Below are 25121 nucleotides of genomic sequence, written 5' to 3'. Positions count from 1 at the left end.
TTTGTAACTTTAGATGTCTTTGTAAATTACACTTCCATTAATGTCAACTTTTTCATATTACTCTCGCATCTAAAACTTTATAGTTTTAAAGAAGTTTTAATTAATTCTGTTGTTCAAGTAATCTTGTCTTTAATAATGTTCTCAACATGTTAGTACACAATAAAACATTACTGCATGCGGATAAAACAGTTATGGGCTGTTTTCTCTCCAATGTTTCAGTTGGACATTGATATGGCTTTACACTGTTTTTCAAAAAACATTCTAAAGTAATGTTTGCGATCGCTTAAGGACTGCAAAAAAAAAGCAAACAAATATGTTCATTCTCATCTTATGTTCATAATCATTTAAAAATTAGATTCTAAGAAATTCAGACAGCATAACTTAAATGCCATCTATGTATTTAACAGACACTTTAATTCATGTTTTTAAGCTCAAAGTATATTTTAGCATGTTTGATTTTCTCACTAATGATTATTTTTTAATTTAATGTATTAACTGTAAAATGTTCAAAGTGAAATTAACGCATTCAAATGAAATGAAAGTTCAAAATGATATATAAGTATATTTAATAAATACACCTCATTAACTTCTCTGATAGATTGAGTGCAGTGTGAGATTTATTCAATGAATGAAGAGTATAGTTTTAATGTGTGAATGAATGAATGATTCAGCTTGACCTGTTCACCGTGTGCTCTGTACTGCTGGCGAGCCTCCAGCAAGCGGCCAATCAGAGCGCGCGGCGGGGCATGACGTCACGCGGTGATGCTGCAAGTTTAGCGTTGCATCACGATGGAGCGGCAGGTCAAAGGTCACGTGGTCAGACTCGGGTCCAATCGAGTGTTTCCCCAAAACTACAGTCCAATGTTTTAATGATTAACTGAACATACGACGCGTGTTCCGCGGGTTAATCATTCATGTGTGTGTGTGTGTGTGTGTGTGTGTGTGGGTGTATATAAGGTCTGACTGGCACACAGTGAGCAGAACACAGATGAACATCATCATCATCATCATCACCACAGACTGATGAAGAGCTGCTAAACCTTCACTCAAGGTGAGCTATTACATTTTTCTGTGCTTATGAATAATATTTTAGTGCTTATGAATATTAATATGACTCTATGCATGTATTTGCATGTGTGTGCATTTTTGTGTTCAAGTGTCTGAAGTTATATATAGTGTTGAAGGCAGATTTATTCGCTCCTGTTTAATCTAAATTCTTTTATATTCTTCCTCAAACTCTGTTTATCCGAGAACAGATTTTACACACTTATGAACTTATACACATTTATGAGCATGAAAGTTTTACAAACTATCTTCTAATAACCGATTCATTTTCTCTTCACCATGATGACAGTAAATAATATCAGACTAGATATTGTTTAAGACACTAATATTCAGTTAACAGTGAAAATTAAAGGCTTCACTAGGGTAATTAGGGTAGTCATTGAATAACCGTGGATTATTTGGTAACTCTTAACAATAAAGCTGTATTAGTTAATGTATTTTCTAACATGAACAATACATCTAGTACAGTATTTGTTCATGTTAGTTAACGCTAGTTATTAATGGAAATGCAGCTGTTCATTAGTTTAAGTTAACTCACAGTGCATTAACTAATGTGACATCCATGAAGTAGTACCTTAATAATGCATTACACTGTAAAAACCCTGCTTCACTTCAGTTGTTAAGCTGAATCAGATTAACCCCATGAGTCCACGAACTTATATTATGTTAAACTGACTTAAAACAGCCTGTGTAACTTATAAAATTAAGTTATAACCTAAATAACTTAGTTTAATACGTTATGATGAGCTAAAAACACTTGCTGTCAGGACTAATTGATCATATATTTTTTTACAGTGTAGTAAATGTTGAACGGTGAGTAATAAATGCTCTACAAGTATTGTTCATGCTTTCTTCATGTTAATACATGCATTTAACAACATTAACTAATGAAACCTTATTATAAAGTGTGACCGTTTGTTCTGTAGACAATCCAGAATTAATATTGCTTAATTGCTAATAATGTTGAGCTTAAAATGGGTTTAAAACAATTAAATCCTGCTTTTATTCTAGCTTAAATAAAACAAATAAGACTTTCTCCTGAATATATATATATATATATATAATATATATATATATAAATATTAGAGGAAATACTGAGAACAGTTCCTGAATCTGTTCAACATCATTTGGGAAATATTGGAAAAAGAAAACAAAAATCACATGAGCACAAAAAATTCTGACTTCAGCTGTACGTAATAAATATAAATAACACACACACATTTATAGTATATATAAATATATATAACAAATATGCTGACCTCTGATTAATAAATGGACTAAGTCGAAAATGAATGAATGATTGACTCATGTCTATAAGCGAGGTGTGCTCACTCAGGCTCACCCCTGTATTACTGCACACAAGTGAATCCTTCTATTGTGTTGTGTGTCTGCAGGCTCTCTCTCTCTCTCTCTCTCTTGGTCAGCATCTCTCCATCCCTCCGCTCATCATGCCTCCTCAGCTGCAGTCTCAGGACCGGTCATGCCCGCGGGTCCTGCAGGGCGATCTGGCGTCTCTGAGCGCCAGCGTGCGGGAGTTCATCGACAGCAGTGTGAGTCTGTGCCAGCCGGACGCTCTGCACATCTGTGACGGCTCCGAGCAGGAGAACAGCACCATCCTCAGCCTGCTGGAGGAGCAGGGCGCCATCAAGAGGCTGCGCAAGTACAGCAACTGGTACGACGCACACGTCAGTCATTATACAAGAACTAGCATGCGCAGTGCAGTACTTCATTATACAACAGCTGTGTTACCATAGCAACTGTAGAATCACCACAACAGATCAATTACTGTAGTGGTTGTGTTACCATAGCAACTGCAGAATCCCCACAACAGATCAATTACTGTAGTTGTTGTGTTACCATAGCAACTGCAGAATCCCCACAACAGATCAATTATTGTGGTGGTTGTGTTACCATAGCAACTGCAGAATCACCACAACAGATCAATTACTGTAGTGGTTGTGTTACCATAGCAACTGTAGAATCACCACAACAGATTAATTACTGTAGTGGTTGTGTTACCATAGCAACTGCAGAATTACCACAACAGATCAATTACTGTAGTGGTTGTGTTACCATAGCAACTGTAGAATCACCACAACAGATCAATTACTGTAGTGGTTGTGTTACCATAGCAACTGTAGAATCACCACAACAGATCAATTACTATTGTTGTTGTGTTACCATAGCAACTGTAGAATCAGTTTGATTGATGCAATTTTACCTTGGATGTGATTGCGTCAGACATCACTATAGATAGAGAGTTAGTAAGTGTGTGTGTGTAACCGCTGGTGTTCCTGTAGCTGGTTGGCGCGCACTGACCCACGTGATGTGGCCCGTGTGGAGAGTAAAACGGTGATCGTGACGGCGGAGCAGCGGGACACGGTTCCCACACCGACTGGAGGAGGAGTCAGTCAGCTGGGCCGCTGGATGTGTCCTGAGGAGTGGGACAAAGCCATGAACCTGCGCTTCCCTGGCTGCATGAAAGGTACACTCGAGTGTGTGACAGCTGATATTAGGGTGTGTGTGTGTAACCTGATATTGAAGTGAAGCGATATGAAGTGTGTGTGTGTGACAGATATGATCATCTAGGTATTACAAAACTGAATTGGTAATAATAAGCTGCTGTTACAGTATAACATACATTACGCCTATAGAGTCCTCATAAACCACCAATACCAACATGTGTGTGTGTGTGTGTGTGATGGTTGAGCTGAGCTGTGTGGATTAATTATGAACTGTACTAATGACAGGACTAAGTGTGTATGGACTGGTACAGTCTGTTAGATGACATGTTTATGGGAATGTAATCGGAGTACTTTTGGATTACCTTTAGATTACTTTAGCGCTGACCTCTATTTGATGTCAGCAGGATGATCTTGTGCTATTTACACACATGTAGAATCCAAGTTCAAATCAAAAAGTTCAGAATTAATTAGAAGCTACCCTACACTAAAAAGTACATAGATTTTTAAAATGTGTGTGTGTGTGTGTGTGTAGGGCGTGTGATGTACGTGATCCCCTTCAGCATGGGGCCGGTGGGCTCTCCGCTCTCCAAGATCGGGGTGGAGCTGACGGACTCGCCGTATGTGGTGGCCAGCATGCGGATCATGACGCGGATGGGGAAAACTGTGCTGAGCGCGCTGGGAAACGGAGAGTTCGTCCGGTGTCTGCACTCAGTCGGCTGCCCGCTGCCACTCAGGAGTACGTACTGGAGAGTGTGTGTGTCTGTGTGTGTTAAATTTGTGAACTAGCATGTACTGACCTCTGTGTGTGTGTTTTAGAGCCGCTGGTCAACAACTGGCCCTGTAACCCGGAGCTGACGCTGGTGGCCCACATCCCGGATCAGAGGAAGATCGTGTCGTTCGGCAGCGGATACGGAGGAAACTCACTGCTGGGGAAGAAGTGCTTCGCTCTGCGCATCGCATCACGCATCGCTAAAGAGGAGGGCTGGCTGGCAGAACACATGCTGGTGAGTGGACGAACACACACACACACACACACACACATGCAGAAGCAGAACACATGCTGCTCAGTGGAGAAAACACACACACAACTGCAGAGTCATTCTGACTGGGCAGACCTCACTAAACACTGACAGATGGAGCGTTAACACACACATGCATGTACACACACACACACATATGCACACACACATGTGATTTGCAGTTTGTACAGTATTACAGTGTTATTATTTTAATATGGGGTTATCAGAGAATAACGAACCTTCAGATGTTGTGGTGGACCAATCAGAATCAAGTATGATATTGATCTCAGGTGATGCTCAGCGTATGGAGTTTTGTAGCTCAGATGATTGTATGAAGCAGTAATTAATGTTAACAGCTCTACACAAATGAACTTGAGTTAAAGTGTGCTGAATTTCCCCTGCAGATTCTGGGCATCACCAACCCGGCGGGACAGAAGAAGTATTTCGCAGCGGCGTTCCCCAGCGCCTGCGGGAAGACCAACCTGGCCATGCTGAAGCCGTCGCTGCCGGGCTGGAAGGTGGAGTGTGTGGGAGACGACATCGCATGGATGAAGTTCGACAAAGAAGGTACAGAGACAAACACACACACACACACACACACACACACACACACACACACACACACACACACACACACACACACACACACACACACACACAGCATTCTGGATTACTGCAGAAAAACCCAGCGAGAGCTCACGTTCTGCTTATCATAACTCAATCTTCATTCTACAGCTCTTCTAGTAAATGAAAGTCTTTTAGATCTGTACATATCAAACGCTGTTTTTGGGCCAATAAAAATATCCTGAGCTCAAACTGTGGATCTCCAGGACTGAGAGTTTGTTTGATGGTTCTTTCTTCATGTTTCCTCAGGGAATCTGAGAGCCATCAACCCAGAGAACGGCTTCTTCGGTGTGGCTCCGGGAACCTCCAGCAAAACCAACCCCAACGCCATGAGCACCATCAGCTGCAACACACTCTTCACCAACGTGGCGGAGAGCAGTGACGGAGGGGTGTTCTGGGAGGGCATGGATGAGGATCTGCCTGAAGGAGTGACGCTGACGTCCTGGAAGAACCAGCCCTGGACACCAGAGGACGGTGAGTGACATCTGTAATGATCAGCTTCATCTTTAACTGTTCACTCTTCCTCAAGAGGTCGTAATCCCTCAGGAGTTTCATTCCTCTGCTGAACATAAAGGAAGATATTTGGAAGAATGCTGAAAACCCAATGTAGGAAAAGCAAATAGAGTCCATGAATACAGGTTTAGAGATTTCTTCAAAATATCTTCTTCTGTGTCAAATAGAAGAAAGAAACTTGGTAAAGGATGAGGGAATGTTCATTGTTGAGTGACCTGTCTCTTTAAGATAAATTAAGTGACACTTTAAAATGTTCTTAAAGGGTCAGTTCACACAAAATATGAGCATTTACTCACTCTCTACTCTCCCTCTAGTGGTTATAAACCTTGCTGAGTTTCTTATTCTGTCGAACACTGAAGCAGATGTCAGAACATGTAGTAGTCAACATTTGTGGATCAAAAGTAGACCATGAACCGGCGACAGCAATGCAACCGGCGACATTATTATTATTTCCTAAAATTAATTATGAATTAATAACCCTGTTTGTTTGATCTGCTTGTTGACTAGTGTGTTATGATAATGCTGGTGGTGCTGACGTGTGTGTGTGTGTGTGTCCTCCAGGTGAACCGTGTGCTCACCCGAACTCCCGCTTCTGTACGCCGGCCGCTCAGTGTCCCATCATCGACCCGCAGTGGGAGTCTCCTGAAGGCGTCCCCATCGAGGCCATCATCTTCGGCGGGCGGCGTCCGCAGGGCGTCCCGCTGGTGTACGAGGCCTTCGACTGGGCGCACGGAGTGTTTGTAGGGGCGTCCATGAGGTCAGAGGCCACGGCGGCTGCTGAACACAAAGGTATTCACAGTACACAACAAGACTCACTCACTTTACACTCATTATTTCAGGAAACAAGACAGTATTTCTCAGATATTTAGACAAGACAAAAACTCTTCATATATATATATATATATATTTAATAATCTGCCAATCTGTTAAGCAGAATAATCTAGTGTTTCCTTTTGACATATTATTTCTCTTCCACCATTGTCAGATTATTTTTTAAGATCAAATTGACTCATTATTTCTTAAAACAAAACAATATTTTATTGCTGGTCTTAATTTAAAGATTTTATTTTAGATATTTAGACTAGAAACAAGACAAAAACTGGCAGTTTTGCAGCACAATTTATCCTGAATAATTAGTAACTGCATCATTATTAAAGATTACTGTGTGTGTGTGTGTGTGTTCTTCAGGTAAAGTGATCATGCATGACCCGTTCGCCATGCGTCCGTTCTTCGGCTATAACTTCGGTCAGTATCTCTCCCACTGGCTGAGCATGGAGCAGCGGCCCGGCGCTAAGCTGCCCAAAATCTTCCACGTCAACTGGTTCGGCAGGAGCTCCTCGGGGCGCTTCCTGTGGCCGGGCTTTGGGGAGAACATCCGCGTACTGGAGTGGATGTTCGGCAGGCTGAGCGGAGGGGCCGAGGCGAGGACCACTGCGGTGGGGCTGGTGCCTGCAGACGGTGCCCTGAACCTGCACGGGCTCCCGGATGTGGAGCCGCTGGAGCTCTTCAGGGTCTCGCAGGAGTTCTGGATGCAGGAGCTGCAGGAGATCAGAGAGTATTTCAGCCGTGAACTGAACCGAGACCTGCCGCAGGAGATGCAGAGACAGCTGGAGCTGCTGGAGCACAGGCTCACACACACACACGTGAGCAGTAAACACGGCTGAAGACACGCAACACACACGTTAATCTGCATTACGCACACTTAAAGGGACGGTGCACTCGAATATTAAAATATGTCATCGTTTGCTCTCAAGTGCTTCAAAACCGTTCTTTAGTTTCCTTCTGTTGAACACAGAAGAAGATATTTTGAAAAATGCTGAAGATTGTTCACTTCCACAGTATTTAATTTCTTTCCCTCTTTTTGTTTACTTTTTATTTTGTGTTTTTTCTTTTGTGTGTGTGTGTGTGTGTGTGTGTGTGTGTGTGTGTGTGTGTTTACTGAGAAAACTCATTTAAAGAGACAGAACACACACAATAATCAGCATTTATGCACAGCTAAAGGGACGGTGCTCTCTAAAATGAAAAATATGTCACTATTTGTTTTAACCCTGAACACAAAAGAAGATATTTAGAGAAATGCTGATGATCGTTGGCGTCTTCAGGAAGGACTTTTTGTTATTTAACCTTATAAATTATTGATGCGCACATTTATTTTCTGCTGGAGATGTTATGGCGGAAACATTTAAACAACCCTCTCATTTTTAAATGTGGTAATTTATTTTTCTATGTATTTCTATGTCAGTCTTCCATGATATTAATAAAGTTTTTAAATATACCTCCCACTGTCTGTGTTGTTCTTGATCTCAGTATTTACTGAAAGTGAGCTTTATTCATTATTCTGCTAAATGTGGAGATATATATATATATATATATATATATATATATATATATATATGAAATCAATTAAATGAATAATACTATAATACACAACAAAATATACAAAACTGACTTTATATACATAAAAAGCACAAAGTCCAAGTGTTTTTCAGAGAGCTTTAGTGAAAGTTAAAGAGTAAAATATGAGTGAAGTGTTGTTTCATTGTCATTGGGTTAAACGGAGATGCTCAGGTCAAAATGAAGCATTTTTCAGAGCTGATCATACTAAATGTGATTCTATAATGAAAATCATCAAGTCAAATGTGTAAAAGCTAGAAGTTTGAAGAATAAAGACTTCACATGACAATTAATCAATATTTTGGGGGTCAGATAGTGATATTCTTGCTTTAAATCAGGGCTGTTCACACTCGGTCCTGGAGTGCGGGTGTCCTGCATATTTTAGTTCCAACCTCAATTAAACACACCTGAATCAGCTAATCAAGCTCTCTCTAGGTATACTAGAACAGGGATGGGCAAACGTGATCCTCGAGGGCCGGTGTCCCTGCAGAGTTTTGTTCCAACACTAGTCAAACACACCTGAACATGCCAATCAGTGTCTTCAAGATCACTAGAAGTCTATAAGCAGGTGTGTTTGATTAGAGTTGGAGTTAAACTGTGCAGGACACCGGCCCTCCAGGACTGAGTTTGGACACCCCTGCTCTAAATCTTTGACAGTCACTAATATTACATTGAATGATATTTCAGTGGCTGTCTGTTCAAAATGATGGAGAAAAAATGGATAATAGATGCCTATTTATTTATTTACTTACAGACCAATCAGTCAATCAATCAATTAATCAATCAATCAGTGGGTAGCACGATCACCTCACAGTAAGAAGGTCTCTGGTTTGAGTCTCGGTCAGTTGGTGTTTCTGTGTGGAGTTTGCATGTTCTCCCCGTGTTGGTGTGGGTTTCCTCCGGGTGCTCCGGTTTCCCCCACAGTCCAAACACATGCGCTATAGGGGAACTGATCAACTACACTGGCCATAGTGTATGAGTGTGTGTGCGTGTGTGTGTGTGTGAATAAGTGTGTATGGGTGTTTCCCAGTACTGGGTTGCAGCTGGAAGGGCATTCGTTGCATAAAACATATGCTAGATAAGTTGGCGGTTCATTCCACTGTGGCGACCCCAGATTAATATAGGGACTGAGCCGAAAAGAAAATGAATGAAAGAATTATTAGTCAAACTGTTTACAGTTCAAGGCAGCATTATCCACCCTTCTGTGACATTTCAACTCCTTTTCAAACATTTTGCTGTTTATGAACAGACTTCTTTAACACACTTTTACTTTTAATAACTCATTTCAATATTAGACTAGATATTCTGAGACGCTAGTATCCAGCTTAATGTCACATTAAAAGGCTTCTCTAGGTTCATTAGGTTTTTGAGGACGGTTGATTATAAAGTGTGTTCATCATGCTGTCCCGGGAGAGAGCCCTGAGCTCATAAGATCCGCGAGCCTGGGGCTACCACCCGTTTGCAGGATGAGAGGGGAGTTTGAGCTCAGGTAGATGTGGAGAACTCCCCTGCTGTAGTAGATGATGAACAGATAGTGATCGCTCTTAAGAGAGAACTACTGACTAGCAGCATGACTATAGTGCTGATGTGGATTAATCAATGAACTTAAGCTGCATGTTTCTGGATGGTGGGAGGAAACCGGGTAACCCGGGGGAAACCCATGTAAACACGAGGAGAACTTCGCACAGAAATGTTAGCTGGATTGGTAAGGACTAAAACCAGTGACGTTCTTGCTGTGGGGCAACAGCGATAACCACTGGGCCACCGTGCCACCATCTAGGAAAGCAGGAGGAGTAGGGGTGGAAGGGGGGATTCTTCACGATGAAGATGGCTGTGATATGGAGCTGAGGGTATTTATAGTGGATTAGGAATAGTCTGATTGGTTAATCCTGAATTGAATAATGCAGGACCGGCTGTGGTCAATCATATGCACGTGATCCTCTTGAAATTAGTTTATAAATAAACTTCACTAAGTTAGGGTAATTAGGCAAGTCATTGTTTGTTCTGGAGACAATCCAACACTAATATTGCTGAAGGGGCGAATAATATTGACTTTAACATGGGTTTAAAACAATTAAAAACTGCTTTAGTTTTTAATTAAATTAATTAATTAATTAATTAAGAATAAATAATGCACAAGAGGGTGAATATTCTGCTCTTAACTGTATGCATTGTGTGTGTATATATATATATATATACGTACATAATATCTCAATCTGCTGATGACGCTCGTCAGTCTTGTGCAAGACTCTGATCATGCAGAACTTGAGAGAGTGTTATCAGGAGCAGAGCATGCTGGGTAACTGGGCCACACACACAGGTGACGTCAGTGAGAGCGGCAGATGACGAGCACACTATCTAGAGGACAGAGGTTTGGAGCGCAGCCATGAGCAGAGATTGAGGACAGATAGCAGCACATGCTTATCATTATTATTCAGTAATCGTTTAAATAACTGATTTGCATATTCATTAGCAATAAGTCTTGATTGATTCGGTCTCAGGCATTTGATTAAGATCATCATCAGCCGCTGCTCAGCTCGGCATGTTTACACTTGTTCACTTTAACTTATTCAGGAAATATTTCCACAATGGACAGATTCGTGCTGATTCTTGGGTCAAAAACGGCTGATCTTAAGTTCAAGTTCAACGCTGATATAATTATGAGTTGTTGAATTAATGCATGACAAATATTTAGAAAATTACATTCATCAGTTTGTTCATTTATATTAATAAGTGTGCGTGAGTGTAAAATTATATGTTTGTGTGTGCAAAACAGTATGAGTGCAAGTGTGTGTGTCTTGTCCTGGTATTCCTTTGTTGTGGGGTTTACGGTCCCCACAAGTATAGTAATTCCAGTACATGTTGACCGTTTAAGGACATGTTTTGGTCCTCACGAGTAAACATGCGCCTAAATCAGGCAGAATGAAGCATGATGAAGATGTAACAGTGCAGATTGTTTGCCGTGAGGGCTGAGTTTAGAGAATATACAGTCTGTACAGTAGAAGCATCAATGATAAGACCCCATAAAACATGAAACCCAACATGTGTGTGTGTGTGTGACACTAGTACAGATCTCTGAATGAACACACTGTTCCTGCGGGTGCTTTATTGGAGCAGATCTTCATCCTCATTGGCAGAAGCGCAGTGTTATCTGCTCATAACTGTGTTTCGACACCGCAGCAGAGTTTATGAGGAGCAGCAGTTCACACTCGACAACATGCACATGAAGAAATAAAGTTAACGTAGACCTTTCTACATATTCAAGTAGATTAAACATAAAACAATTCAGTTATTTCCAGAAAAACCTCAAGAATTGTGTTGTTTTAGATAAGTGGTTTAAAAAAACAGCAAACTTGATTTTTTGAGTTGAGTTGAGATGAGAGATCTGCTGACGGAGCACACATCACACACTCTTCTGCAGGAATACTAGCAGCGTTTACACATTCATGACAGCAGATGAGGAGGCCAGAGCAGCTTCCACAAACTGAAATATATACTGTACATCAAATACAGCTGAAGTCAAACTCATTCAGGAAGTATTTGCTTTTATATGTTCTTTTTATTTTGGGGAAAGTCTGATTTCATTAGTTTGGCTGGAATAAAAGTTTTTAAGTTTAATATTATTCGCCCCCTTAAGAAATCCTTTTTAGATTTCTGAAAAATCTAGTGTTGTTTTCTGAAATATTGAGCCAAAATGAAGAGCGTTTTTCATTAAAACAAGCTAAATAATCTGACAATAAATCCTGTTTTTCCTTTGACAAATGTATTATTCTGCTTGTTTTAATGAAAAGCTGACTTCATTTAGACTCACTATTCCTGAAAAACAGAGACAATATTTGTTGCGTGTCTAGAAAATGCTTCCTGATTTAAAAGTTTATAGATTTGGACTAGAAACAAGACAAAAACTCTAGGTAAGAGCAGCTCTTCTGCAGTGTGTGTCTAGATATTTTCCTGTGCATACTAGAACATGAAGTACAAAACCTTGATTTCACCAGTAAAAGCCTGAGTTCAGTGCAGGAGCGATGGAAACACACACACACACACACACACACGTCTTACATAACTCACGGGTGCACGGGTTCAGTGTGCTCTGTGTGACGTCAGCACAGAAGTGTGTTAGTAATAGTTAGCAGGTGAAGAGAGTTGCACAATGCTGACACACACACACACACACACACACACACACACACACACACACACACACACACACACACACACACACACACACACACACACACACACACACACACACACACACACACACACACACACTCTTTCTCTCTCTCTCTCCATTCCCTCAACCAGTCTGAACTGGACAGTTCTGGAGAACCGCAGCTTTAATCTGGAAAAGAGCCTTTCTGTCTCATTTAAACCATCAAAACGTCCATTTATGAACACACACACACACAAGTTTATATATATATATATATTTTTTTTTTTTCTAGAGATGGGTTGTGGCTGGAAGGGCATCCGCTGCGTAAAAACTTACTGGATAAGTTGGTGGTTCATTCCGCTGTGGCGTGACCCCAGATTAATAAAGGGACTAAGCCGACAAGAAAATGAATGAATGATGTATATATAAATGTTATTTTGCATGTAAATTCCATCTCTTAATATTTGTGAAATTCAATTATATGAACTTGTATATTAAATAAGAGAGATTTCCAAATACAGCCACATTTTTGAATTATTTCTGTGCATTTTATTTCTCTATAATCATTAAAACCCTCACACACTTAATAGTTCCCTATACTTCAGACATCTACATTACAGTTTTGAATGATTACTAAATGATTTCTGGTTAATTCTGCATTCAATTATCAAAACAGTAGGAGAAAGTCAACAGTTAATCTGGCAGTGAATTCACTAGAAATAACAGAACATTTGCACATGAACAGTTAATCAAGGATCTTTAGCACACACAGTATAAATGATGAATATGAATGTGCTGCAGGGTATTTGTATGCATTTCAATGCCTGCACATACTTCCTTCTAAATCTTTTTTAGGTGTATAAATGACATTATTTTATTCATCTGTGGTGGTAAATGAACACTGAATCACAGGAAGGTGCTTTGCAGACAGGTCGGCTGGTGTGTTAGGCCTGCAAACCTTACAAGCTCCTATTGAGCATGAAATGTAGACGAGATATTATCCTGTTCACTTCTCCTCAGTCTAGTTGGTGTCAGATTGAGTCAGGCTCTACTGCATGTAGTACTTTGCTCTTCTCCCTGATAAACTTTACCACCAACCCTGCGCTCACATCTGAACCCTGGAGACGTGGACTCGAATAAGACAACTCTGGGTGGCTCACCCGCTGCATTATCAACAATCATTAATCTAACCAGCTAAAAGTGACCGAAACTGACCAGTGTTGAAGATTAGGGGATACGAGAGTTGGGGGAAGATTGGGCAAGTCTGCTTCCAGCAGCTGATTTCAGGTATCATGGTAGCTCAGTGGTGTCACACTGTCACCTTACAGCAAGAAGATAGCTGGTTCGAGTTTCTGTGTGGAGTTTGCATGTTCTCCTCATGTTGGCATGGGTTTCCTCCGGGTGTTCCGGTTTCCCCCACAGTCCAAACACATGCGCTATAGGGGAACTGATCAACTACACTGGCCGTAGTGTATGAGTGTGTGAGAATGAGTGTGTATGGGTGTTTCCCATTGTTGGGTTGCAGCTGGAAGGGCTGTGTAAACCATATGCTGGAATAGTCTGCGGTTCATTCCGCTGTGGTGACCCCTGATAAATATGAATGAGTGAATAAAGCAGCTGATTTCTGTATTTAGTTCACAGAGATCAGAACATTTTCGGTACCTCCAACTAGATGACTTTGCAAGAACACACACAACCCTATTCCCACAACAACGCCTCACAGGATAGATCTGGTCATCAAAGCTGAAACCTTGTCAAGAGGCCGTATCTTATATTTATATGATTCACTCAGTTCAGCTTATGAATCTTTCCTAAATAAGATTAAAATGGACTGAGAATTGGTGAAGCAGTGGCGCAGTGGGTGTCACCCCACAGCAAGAAGGTCACCGGGTCGCTGATTTGATCCTCGGCTCAGTTGGCGTTTCTGTGTGGAGTTTGCATGTTCTCCCTGCATTCGCGTGGGTTTCCTCCGGGTGCTCCGGTTTCCCCCACAGTCCAAACACATGTGGTACAGGTGAACTGGGTCGGCTAAATTGTCTGTAGTGTATGAGTGTGTGTGTGAATGTGTGTGTGTGGATGTTTTCCAGAGATGGGTTGCAGCTGGAAGGGCATCCGCTGCGCAAAAACTTGCTGGATATGTTGGCGGTTCATTCCCCTGTGGCGACCCCGGATAAATAAAGGGACTAAGCCGACAAGAGAATGAATGAATGGACTGAGAATCAGAACTTCAGCTGAATCTCTCCCGGGTTTTCTGGGAGGAGGCCCTAAATGCTGTCAGTTCATCATCCAGATGTGCCAGATGATCACTCATACAATTGAAGCATTTTATAGCCAAGAAAACTCTCAAATCTGGACCCTGACAGCAGATAATGAGTGCATCACAGCTGTTCACAGATCAGTGCAGCCTCAGCCAAGAGCTCTGGTCATGTCCAAAACTGTGTGAATTAATCAGGCACTTATTTATATATATATATATATCTCAGACACACTAGGCAATAATCAGTCATAACACTGCTTTTGGTAAACCCACAGATGACTTTCACATCATAAACATTCAAAACAATGCCATCGCCTCCTCCATTGCCCTTAAGAGAATCCTCTAAATCAGGGGTGTCCAAACTCAGTCCTGGAGGGCCGGTGTCCTGCAGATTTTAGCTCCAATTTGCTTCAACACACCTGCAAGGATGTTTCTAGACTGCCTAGTAAGAGCCTGATTAGCTAGGCCAGCTGTGTCTGATTGGGGTTGGAGTTAAACTCAGCAGGACACTGGTTCTCCAGGACCGAGTCTGGACACCCCTGCTCTGAATGAGATTAGTAAAGCATGCAGACCCACCTGATATGAGGAACAGCAGATTTGTCATAATGAAGAGGTAAAATGAGTCTGTCTGACACCTGCTGGACCGAAAAATGAAGCTGACAGAAACACATGAGCTGATGTGATGTCGTACAGCGCCACCTGCTGGACCTACAGCTCAAACACTGCAGATCCGCAGTGGATCTGCAGGATACAGCTGCGGCCTAATAAACTGCACATATTAACGTCAACACCACAGGTCTCAAACTGGATTCCTGGAGGGCCGCAGCTCTGCACAGTTTAGCTCCAACCCTATCAAACACAGCTGATCCACTAATCAAGCTGATCAAGACACTAGAGACTATTATGCTGGTGTGAGTTGGAGGTGGTTAGAGCTGAACTGTGCAGAGTTCGAGACCACCAACCCTCACAGTAATATGAAAACAGTATTTATATGCTGAGTATTATAAATATTATTTATTAAAATACCTATTAAATTTTACTTTATTAACATCCACTCCTACCTCAAACCTCACAGTATTGTAAACATATGAAAGATTGTTGTACATGTTCACAGAAATGCTAGAATGCAAATATCAGCAGCTGTATCCCTTCTAGAGGAGTGAGGAGTAGGTGTAGACGTTAGTAAAAGACAATTTAAATGGGTAATTTAATAAATAAGAGTTCAAAATAAAGTAAATAACAGCTGCATCCCATCTAAGACAGAGCAGATATTAAACAGTAAGTTCTAGAAATGATAATTAAACATTATTATTTATATTATTACTTATTTTATCATACATTTTTTCTTATATATATATATATAATATATATATATATATATATATATATATATATATATATATATATATAAAAGAAAAAATTGCATGATAAATTAGGTAATATAATAAATTAATAAATTAAATACATGTATAAATTATCTAAAACTATAGGAAACGATTAAATTACACAAATAGTCACACAACCTGTATGATGATGAGAATAATATATAAATATATCATATAGCTGGATTTCCACATTATTTTCAACGAAAAAACAATAAAAAATAAAATAAAGATTTTTTTTAAATAAAGAGGAAACCCACGCCAACACAGGGAGAACCCAATGCGCCATCAAAATAAGCACACAAGAAAACAAGTGAACGCGAATAAGACAAATAAAAGCAGAGGCATTATGCTATAAAATATTTTATTTGCTTAATTGGCAGCTACTTGAAATGCATCAGATTGTATAACATAACCTGTAAAAGACACAGTCAGAGATAAACATCCGGTAACACTTTTCAGGATCTGATATAAATAAAACAGAGGAGTCAATAACAGGAGACATGCGCTGTCAGGAAAACAAGACATCATAATAACAGCACAGCGTCTGAGAGAAAGAAACAGGCTCCTTCTTTGGAAATTCCTCTTCAATTCAGCCTTCAGTTACTTGATTAACAACGCAGAGGAGTCTGGGTTACTCTGAGTGATGGGGAGGCAAACTGGGAAAGGGACAGTTCACACTAAATTTGACTTCTGTAGAATTTTGTGTGTTTATTATGCACGTCAATAGCTTTGCTTCCATCCACATATTTTAATGTGCATTTTGGAATATTGCATAAACTAATTCTGAATTAATTAATAAAAAAATCTTAATTCTGAAAAAAACTCAGAAATTGAGTAGGATAAATGTTTCTGATTATGCTGCTGTATTCACTAATGTGCATTCATTTATTCATTTTCCTTCAGCTTAGTCCCTTTATTTATCAGGGGTCACCACAGCGGAATAAACCACCAACTAATCCAGCATATGTTTTAAACAGCGGATGGCCTTCCAGCTGCAACACAGTACTGGGAAACACCCATACACCACAGCCAATATAGTTGATCAGTTCCCCTATAGCGCATGTGTTTGGACTTGTGGGGGAAACCGGAGCACCTGGAGGAAACCCACACCAACACGGGGAGAACATGCAAACTCCACACAGAAACACCAACTGACCCAGCCGAGACTCAAAGCAGTGTTCTTACTGTGAGGCCTAAGTGCTAACCACTGAGCCACCGTGTTGTCCATTATTCACTAATGTTTTATGCGATATTTCAGTCTTGTGCATAAATCTAATCCACATCTTTGGATGGAAGCGCAGCTAATGTCTGCATTTCCCCTCAGAATATCTAGTTTTGTGTTTGACAGAGGAATAAAATTGAGTCAAATTAGCACATTTTTGGGTGAACTGTCCTGTAAAATCAACATACAGATAAAGAGCCGTGGTTTGGTTTCATCTAAAAGCAGAAGAGCATCAGAAATGAGTGATTTTCACACGTGCACTGTAAAATAAATGCTTCTCTTACTTAAGTGTTCTTTTTTTAAAGTCCATATATCTGATAGTTCTTAAATTAAGGAGCATTTTCTAGCGGAGCAACAAATACTTTATCTTTTCAGAAATAATGGGTCAAAATTAAGTGAGTTTGTCTTTAAAACAAGACAAATAATCAGCCAAATGAGGTGTGCAGAATAATGGAGCGTTCACTTTAAGATAATATTATTTCTCTTGCCTCATTGTCAGATTATTTAGCTTGTTTTAATGAGAAACTCACTGTATTTCGAGTCGTTATTTCTGAAAATAAAACAATGTTTGTTTCTTGTCTAGAAAATGCTTCTTAATTTAATCATTTTTAGATATTTAGACTGAAACCAAGACAAAAGCTGTAAGTAAGAAGCGCATTTTCAGCAGTGTGACACTGGAAATGGAGAATAAAGGCACAGATACAGACGGAGCCGAAACTAACCTGCAGAAATGACCTTTAAAGCAGAATCAATAATAACAGAAAACAACTAAAAGCTAAACAACAAACTACATTATCAAAAGGCAAACAGTCGGTATATTGCAACTCTCTCCACTATACTACCCTCATCATCATCATCATCATCATCATCATCACACATACGAATGTCACTTCCTGGCCACCTGATTGGCTGACGGTCGTGTGACACACTGGCATTAGAGGAAACAGAGCGGGCGTCTGTGGAAAAGGAAGATGTCACGCCGCGGCTGGAGAAAACAGGATTAATCTGGTGTAATAATATTGATTATTAATGGCAAAACATATACAAGATTACATTAGTAAAGCAAATTACAGATTCCAAAGATTCTCTCTCTCCAGCAGGCTTCGGTTTTGCAGGAATAAATAAACAAACACAGCAAAATCGGACCCGATATTTTCCCTGTGGACGCACACGGCAGAGTGAATCATGGGGGTTCGGCTGAGAGTCACTATTTGGCAGCAAATACACTGCAAAAGAGCTTTTCTTACTTAGAGTTTAGTCTTGTTTTTAGTGTAAATATCTTCAAATTCTTAAATCAAGAAGCATTTTATAGACCAACACAAAATATAGTCTTGTTTTGATAAATAATGAGTCAAGATTAGGTGAGGTGCTTATTAAAACATGCAGAATAATCAGCCAATGAGGTGAGGGAAAACTAGATTATTTTGCTGACCCCATTGGCAGATTATTTTGCTTGTTTTAAGTAAAAAGCACTTTACTATGTTGGCTTTATGCTATTAAAACGATATTATTATTATTATTCCGTTATTTTTTACTAATTTAACTAATATATATCACTAATTCAGCACTTCCAGCAAACTAATTGGTAGCGGTAAAGAAAACACAAGTCGTATTTTCTTTAATGCTAACATTTGCTTTGATAGAAGTGTTGAATTAGTGATATATATTGGTTAAATTAGTAAACAGATAAGACATTTCGCTGCTGCTTCATCTTGATGTGCGTTCTTTACACATGCTCTTTGCTTTCTGCTCCCCCTGGGTGCTTTCTCTACATCCTCACATGTTTAACATCAACAATACGTGTCACTCGTCCTAAATGCTTCTTGATTTCAGAATGTTTTGAAGTTTGGACTATAAACAAGACTTAAACCGCAAGTAAGAAAACCATTTGTGCAGTGTGAGTGAATGAGTTGAGTGAATGATTCAGTGATTCAGTGACTCAGTGAATCGAATGAGTCGCTTCATTTGATTCACACTCCCATGATGTGATTTCAGCTCTACCGATGTCGTCGTCCGCTGAGGGATTGTTGCATATTCGTTTGCGTTTGTGTTGTTGTTTATTCCTGCATGAACCGGCGGCTGTGGCATGTTTTTTTCTTCCCATCAGTCAGTAAAGTGCTTTAAGAGACGCCGTCTCTGCGACAAAGCCAAGCCGGTGCATCACAGCCGAACAGAAGAAATCATTATTATCATCATTATTATTCTAGAATCTGCTCTAAACATCAGTGATTGTGAATCTAGAATAAATTTAAGGCAAACACAGGGCTCTGAAGTTACACTACGCTCGTAATCTAATTCTCTAGTTCAACTACTACAACTGTTAGGGTTGATCTCAGCGCCGCTGATTTCAGATTTGTTCAGTCGAGCTGTGAAGCAAAGGCGTTCAGGATAACATGCATACGCACGCAAGCACGCACGCACGCACGAACACACGCGCACACACACACACACACACACACACACACACACACACACACACACACACTGTTTGCGGACTGATCACAAGCTGAGGCCTGTCAAGAGCCTAATATTAAAAATAGTGCAATTTTAGACATTTATATATAAATAATTCTAAAATCGTGCTTTCGTTTTTCAGCTTTACATGTGTATATATTTATATAGTAGCCTATATACACACACACATATGATACTGCGTGAAGCTGTGCTAAAGCTGTGACAATTATTTTTTCTGAGAAATCAATTCTGCATCAACTCTGAGATTTTCAAACACATCAATATTCTCCACTGGATTTTGAGCTTATTTTGACCAACAGATGGCGCTGTGTGCTTTACAAACTGTGTGCTTCCAATTCCTTATGAACACCACTGGAACAATAAATAATCATTCATAAAGTTAAGAAAGATATAAGTGGATTAAAGTGAGCTGTGTTTACATTAATCTGCTGTTATAAACTAGCCTAGAGTGCCATATAATGTTATAAATTAGTATAGAGCGCCATCTGCTGTTATAAACTAGCCTAGAGCACCATCTGCTGTTCAAAACTAGGCTAGAGTGCCCTCTGTTTTTCATTAACTAGCATAGAGCGCCATCTACTGTTTATAAACTAGCCTACAGCGCCACTTACTGGTATAAACTAGCCTAGAGCACCATCTGCTGTTCAAAACTAGGCAAGAGCGCCCTCTACTGTTTATAAACTAGCCTTCAGCGCCATCTACTGGTATAAACTAGCCTAGAGCACTATATGCTGTTCAAAACTAGGCTAGAGCGCCGTTTGCTATTTATAAACTAGCCTAGAGCATTATCTGCTGTTCAAAACTAGGCTACAGCGCACTCTGCTATTTATAAATGAGCCTAGAGCACCATCTGCTGTTCAAAACTAGGCTAGAGCGCAGTCTGCTGGTATAAACTAGCCTAAAGCGCCATCTGCTGTTTATGAACTAGCCTAGAGTGCCCTCTGCTGTTAACAAACTAGCCTAGAGCGCCGTCTGCTGTTATTAACTAGCCTAGAGCACCATCTGCTGTTCAAAACTAGGCTAGAGCGCCATCTGCTGTGTATGAAACTAGCCTAGAGCGCCGTCTGCTGTTCAAAACTAGGCTAGAGTGCCATCTGCTCTTTATAAACTAGCCTAGAGCGCCATTTGATGGAATAAACTAGCCAAGAGCGCTGTCTGCTGATTATAAACTAGCCTAGAGCTCTGTCTGCTGTTTATAAACTAGACTAGAGCGCCATCTGCTGGTATAAACTAGCCTAGAGCACCGTCTGCAGTTTATAAACTAGCCAAGAGCGCTGTCTGCTGTTTATAAACTAGCCTAGAGCGCCATCTGCTGGTATAAATTAGCGTAAAGCACCGTCTGCTGTTTATAAACTAGCCAAGAGTGCCATCTGCTGTTTATGAACTAGCCAAGAGCGCCGTCTGCTGATTATAAACTAGCCAAGAGCACCGTCTGCTGTTTATAAACTAGCTTAGAGCGCCGTGTGCTGTTTATAAACTAGCCTAGAGCGCCGTGTGCTGTTTATAAACTAGCCTAGAGCGCCGTCTGCTGTTTATAAAATAGCCTAGAGCACCGTCTGCTGTTAAACACTAGCCTAGAGCGCTATCTGCTGTTAATGAATTAGCCTAGAGCAGCATCTGCAGTCATAAACGAAGCTCAGAATCCATTCTCGACAGAACAGTGATGCATTTACAACTTCAGAATAAGAGCATTGTCGATTTCTCCAGTGATTTCCCACCACAGTTCTAACCGGAATTGGCACAAAAGCCTCTCTGACAGCAAACAAAGTAAAAATAAACGAAAAAATTAAATAAAATAAAGCGTAAAAGTGAATCCAAGAGGAAGACTAGTGCTGAAGACCAAAGCGTTCACATTTGCTGTCAGAGATCATCAGCACGTAGCAGAGACTAAGAGCGAAGACAAATAACGTGTAAATATTTATATAAAGTCTAAGACAGTCTCCTCAGCCGACGATCATGAAGGCGAGCGCTCGGGATGTTTTGCTAGTCCTCCGATTAGCGCTGCGCTCAGACCGGCTGTGCTTTGGGCTGTGTTTTGCTGCGTGTGTCCGCGCGGCTCAGCTGAATGAATCCATGCACTAGCGCCGCAGCCTGCGGAAGCGTCGTCGGGTGGTAATAGTGTCCGATGACCTCACTGTATGCAGGCGGAGGACCCTGCAGGCGCCCGGCGCTGATGCCCGTGTGTGTGAGCGCGCTGTCGTACACTGTGCGGTTGGGCGGCGGGCGCACAGACTCCCGGTTGAGCTCCAGCTGCTGCTCACGGTCCCGCAGCTGAAGCGTGCATGGCCCCTGATACGGCGGAGGTTCCTCGCCGTCAGACAGAGCGATGGTCGGAGGCAGCTCGATCACTGGAGGGAGGAATGGGAAGGTAGGCTGGAAGCGGGACACGCGCTCACGCTGCAGGAACGACGGCACTCTATCCGGCGCTCGAGGAGTGTAAACCTGTTGGAGAGACACATACATAAAGACACACACACACACACACACACACACACAGAAAATATTTTGTCATTTAAAATTGTGTGAACTCATATTTATTTCGTTTACACTAAGGCTGCAATTAATGATTAGTTTTTGAGGATTTTTTGATTGAGAATGTAGTTGTTTAGATTGCAACTATGCGCTTTATTTATAAGGATAGTGCCTATTTGAAATGTTTATAATTTCAGAGAGACAGCGCATTAGCGGCCATCAGCCTGTCATACAGAGCAGAGCACAGACGATTGACGTTGTCCACGCACAAGATGGCGACAGAGATCGCATAATAAGCAAATAGAGGAGGAAAAACTGGATCATTTCTAACTACAGCTGATCAAAACATTATTAAACGGGTTAGTGACTCTTAGTTACTTTTTGGATGGCCATCAGTTTGTTTCTAATTCGTCTCCTATTTTTATTACTGTATGGAGCTAATAATATGCCACATTGTGTTCATTTGTAGCAGAGAAATATTGGGAGATCTCTGTAGACTGATGGCATTTCATGCTCTTCAGCTTTATAATCTTCAAATGTGAGCAACATTAGCTGTTTTGTCTTCACTTCAGACATTACGCTAGAGAATCATTCAAACACTAGCTCTACAGGGATGATGGTGAATGAGCAGCAGTTTCTGCTGTTCTGACGTCAGCTACAGATGTGAATGAATGACAGAAGAAAGTAGTTCATTGTACACAAGGGTTTTAGACTCTCCATGTTTCATCTTCTTTTTTATATACACGATTATACCGGTGAACTGTTGTATAAATGCAGTATCACACGAGTAGCAGTGCAATATGACTGTATATCAGCACTGGTGGGACACTTTAAATACAGATGAAGTCAGAATTATTTGCTCCCCTTTAATTTTTTTTTCTTTTTAAATTATTTCCTAAATGATGTTTAACAGATTCAGGAAATGTTTACAGTATGTCTGATAATATTTTTTCTTTTGGAGAAAATCTTATTTGCTTTATTTCAGCTAGAATAAAAGCAGTTTTTATTTTTTTTAAACACTATTTTAAGGTCAATATTATTAGCCGCTTTAAGCTACTTTTTTCCATGATAGTCTACAGAACAAACCATCGTTATACAATAACCTGCCTAATTACCCTAACCTGCCTAGTTACCCTAATTACCCTAGTGAAGCCTTTAAATGTCACTTTAAGCTGTATAGAAGTGTCTTGAAGAATATCTAGTCTAATATTATTTACTGTCATCATGACAAAGATAAAATAAATCAGTTATTAGAGATGAGTTAATACACTATTATGTTTAAAAATGTATTGAAAAAAATCTCTTCGTTAAACAGAAATTGGGGAAAAATACACAGGGATCTGATAATTCAGGGGGGTGAATAATTCTGACTTCAACTGTCTACTGTACACAAGACTGTAACACATTCCTCACTCATTTTCTTTAAATGATATACAGGGATTGCACATATAAGAAAACCTACTGTTCATTTTCTGCCAGAACATTGTGTAGTCTTATTTTTTACAAGTAATCCATTGGTATTTACAATAAAGTCCAGTATAATTTCTTACATTGCATTAAATGTCCATAAGCTGAACAGAAAGCCTACTGGTCATTCTCTCTGTTCACAGAACATTAGGCAATTTTGGGTAGATTTTCCTTTTACTCTGCATGTAAACAGATCATCCTGTAAGTGTTGGTATGATTGCAGGTATTGATTTAGTGAAGCGTACCTCACTCATGGCACTAGAAGAGCCTGGCCCATCAGAAGACCACAGACTGCCCTCCTGAGAACGAGATGGAGAGCATTATACACACAGAACAACAGTTTATAATGCTGATGTGCTCCGTTTATGCCTGCTGTTATTCTGTCTGCTTACAAAACTCAATTCCTTCAACTCAAATCAACATTGTCTTGTTCATTTAGCCAATGTGCATGTTAAACTTATAACATTCTGGATTTATAGTTTCATAATTATGTCATATTCATATATATATATATATATATATATATATATATATATATATATATATATATATATATATATATATATATATATATATATATATATATACATACATGCATACATACAAATATACGGGCATTTTTATTAATGTGCTGCCATGAAAACAGTTCAATCTACATTTACAAAAGCATCATTTGTCAGTTTCCAGATGCTTATAGGGGTGTCAGACACACACTAATACATGCACGTGCGCTCACACACACACACATACACACACACACACACACACACACACACACACACACACACACACACACACACACACACACACACACACACACACACACACACACACACACACACACACACACACACACACACACACACACACACACACACAGTTATCATCATGAATCATAATAATTAATGTATCATTAGTTTTGACATATTGCATGCATGTGTGTGCGCCACTAGATGTCAGGATTTCTATAGTGCAGATTACACACACACACACATACACACACACACACACACTGAGTCACTGATAATGTGACCCAGCTGAAGCTAATATTAGAAGCGTTACTCCACAGTGAAGCGATGCCTGAGACGAACATCAAAGTGTGTGAATGAAGCCGTGAGACAGGACAGTGTGTGTGTGTGTGTGTGTGTGTGTGTGTGTGTGCGCACGTGTGTGTGTGAGTGAATGTGTGTCTTAATGACAGCTGGGACAGGTGTTGTCCATGAGTCTGTGTGTGCCTTTGTTTGTGTGTGTGTATAAGAGTATGTGTGAGTGTGTGCGACTGAGTGTGTTGCTTGTTTTTGTGTGTGTGTGTCTTACCGAGGGCAGGGGCAGGTGTCGTCTGCGCTCGTGTGTGTGTCTGGACATCAGAGATCGCGCTGAGAGTCTGTAGTGGTTCAGCAAACACGTGATTACCAGCACCATCATCATCATCACCACCACGATCACCAGAATCTGAACAAACTCCAGCTGGGCTGAACACACACACACACACACACACACACACACACACACACACACACACACACACACACACACACACACACACACACACAGGAGACAGTGTCAATAACACTCATCTGTGCAGTCAAAACTTCTCTGCAGTCATGAAA

The 25121-nt window shown here is 40.4% G+C and overlaps 2 protein-coding genes across 2 annotated transcripts in view; one reads left to right on the top strand and one right to left on the bottom strand.

The window, feature by feature from the left end:
* The window catches only part of pmepa1 (prostate transmembrane protein, androgen induced 1), a gene marked incomplete at its 3' end in the record, with an annotated part of 54947 nt that overhangs the window by 3550 nt on the left and 26276 nt on the right, over nucleotides 1-25121 (bottom strand). Inside the window, 5 exon segments of the mRNA NM_001002580.1 lie at nucleotides 9042-9048; nucleotides 9050-9068; nucleotides 21753-22014; nucleotides 23757-23810; nucleotides 24829-24983. Coding sequence (NP_001002580.1) covers nucleotides 9042-9048; nucleotides 9050-9068; nucleotides 21753-22014; nucleotides 23757-23810; nucleotides 24829-24983 — 497 coding nt within the window.
* Nucleotides 1000-7961, top strand: pck1 (phosphoenolpyruvate carboxykinase 1 (soluble)). Its single transcript, NM_214751.1, is given in 9 exon segments — nucleotides 1000-1051; nucleotides 2460-2737; nucleotides 3366-3550; nucleotides 4063-4266; nucleotides 4347-4534; nucleotides 4954-5116; nucleotides 5423-5647; nucleotides 6248-6475; nucleotides 6875-7961. Coding segments are annotated over 8 exon segments (1893 nt in total). The 5' UTR covers nucleotides 1000-1051; nucleotides 2460-2513; the 3' UTR covers nucleotides 7351-7961.

Source organism: Danio rerio, chromosome 6 (assembly GCF_049306965.1).
Source record: "Danio rerio strain Tuebingen ecotype United States chromosome 6, GRCz12tu, whole genome shotgun sequence".
NCBI lineage: Eukaryota > Metazoa > Chordata > Actinopteri > Cypriniformes > Danionidae > Danio > Danio rerio.
Note: the sequence above shows the minus strand (reverse complement) of the source record. Positions and strands in the feature narration are given on the sequence as shown.